General features: G+C 53.8%; 1 protein-coding gene across 1 annotated transcript; it reads left to right on the plus strand.

Moving 5' to 3' along the window:
- Positions 1-550: 550 nt before the first annotated feature.
- Positions 551-889, plus strand: LOC125132854 (protein FAM32A-like). Its single transcript, XM_047790654.1, has one exon. The coding sequence runs from the start codon at positions 551-553 to the stop codon at positions 887-889; it is 339 nt and encodes a 112-aa protein (XP_047646610.1).

Genomic DNA, 889 nt, shown 5'->3' on the forward strand with positions numbered 1-889 from the left:
ATTCTTAACACCCTCTGCTGGGCCAGGGAATGAACTCGCATGCCAGCACTCCCAAGACACTGCCGATCCCGTTGCGCCACAGCTGGAGCTCCTCATTTTTTTTTTTTTTGGTCTTTTTGTCTTTTAGGGCTGTACCCATGGCATATGGAGGTTCCCAGGCTAGGGGGCCAATCGGAGCTGTAGCTGCCAACCTACACGACAGCCACAGCAATGCAGGATCTGAGCTGCATTGGTGACTTACCCCATAGCTCATGGCAATGCAGGATCCTTAACCCATGGAGCGAGGCCAGGGATCGAACCTGCATCCTCAAGGATGCTAGTTGGGGTCGCTAACCACTGAGCCACGAGGGGAACTCCCCCTACAGACATTTTTAACCGGAGAGATTATTGTTCGTTGGGGGGAAGGAGAGGGCAAATTGATTAAGGACCTTCAGGAATAGCGACCCTCTTGAATGTCCAGTAAAGAACAAACCACTCTGGTCCCAATTAGCCGATGAGACCACGGATCTCCAGTTTGTCCATTTAGGATCTGAATCTGGAGACGGGCACCATGGAGGCCCACGAGCACGTCCAACAGGGGCCCCCGAAGCTGAAAGGCGTCCCTGAGCTCAGGGCGATCAGACAAAAGAAGAAAAAGAAGGCCAAAGACAAGGCCAAACTCCCGGAAGGTATGGGAACCATTCGAAGGGACAAGAAGGAGAAGCCACCAGGCCTGGATGTGGGGACCCCGGCCCAGGTGGCCTTCGAGAAGATGCAGGAGAAGCGGCAGGGGGAAAGGATCCCGAAGAAAGCATCCCAAACCCACAGGCAGAGAGTTGAGGACTTCAACAGACACCTGGATACACTCACAGAGTACTTCGACCTTCCCAAAGTCAGCTGGACCAAGTAG

The sequence above is a fragment of the Phacochoerus africanus genome, chromosome 8 (genome assembly GCF_016906955.1).
Source record: "Phacochoerus africanus isolate WHEZ1 chromosome 8, ROS_Pafr_v1, whole genome shotgun sequence".
NCBI classification, from domain to species: Eukaryota; Metazoa; Chordata; class Mammalia; order Artiodactyla; family Suidae; genus Phacochoerus; species Phacochoerus africanus.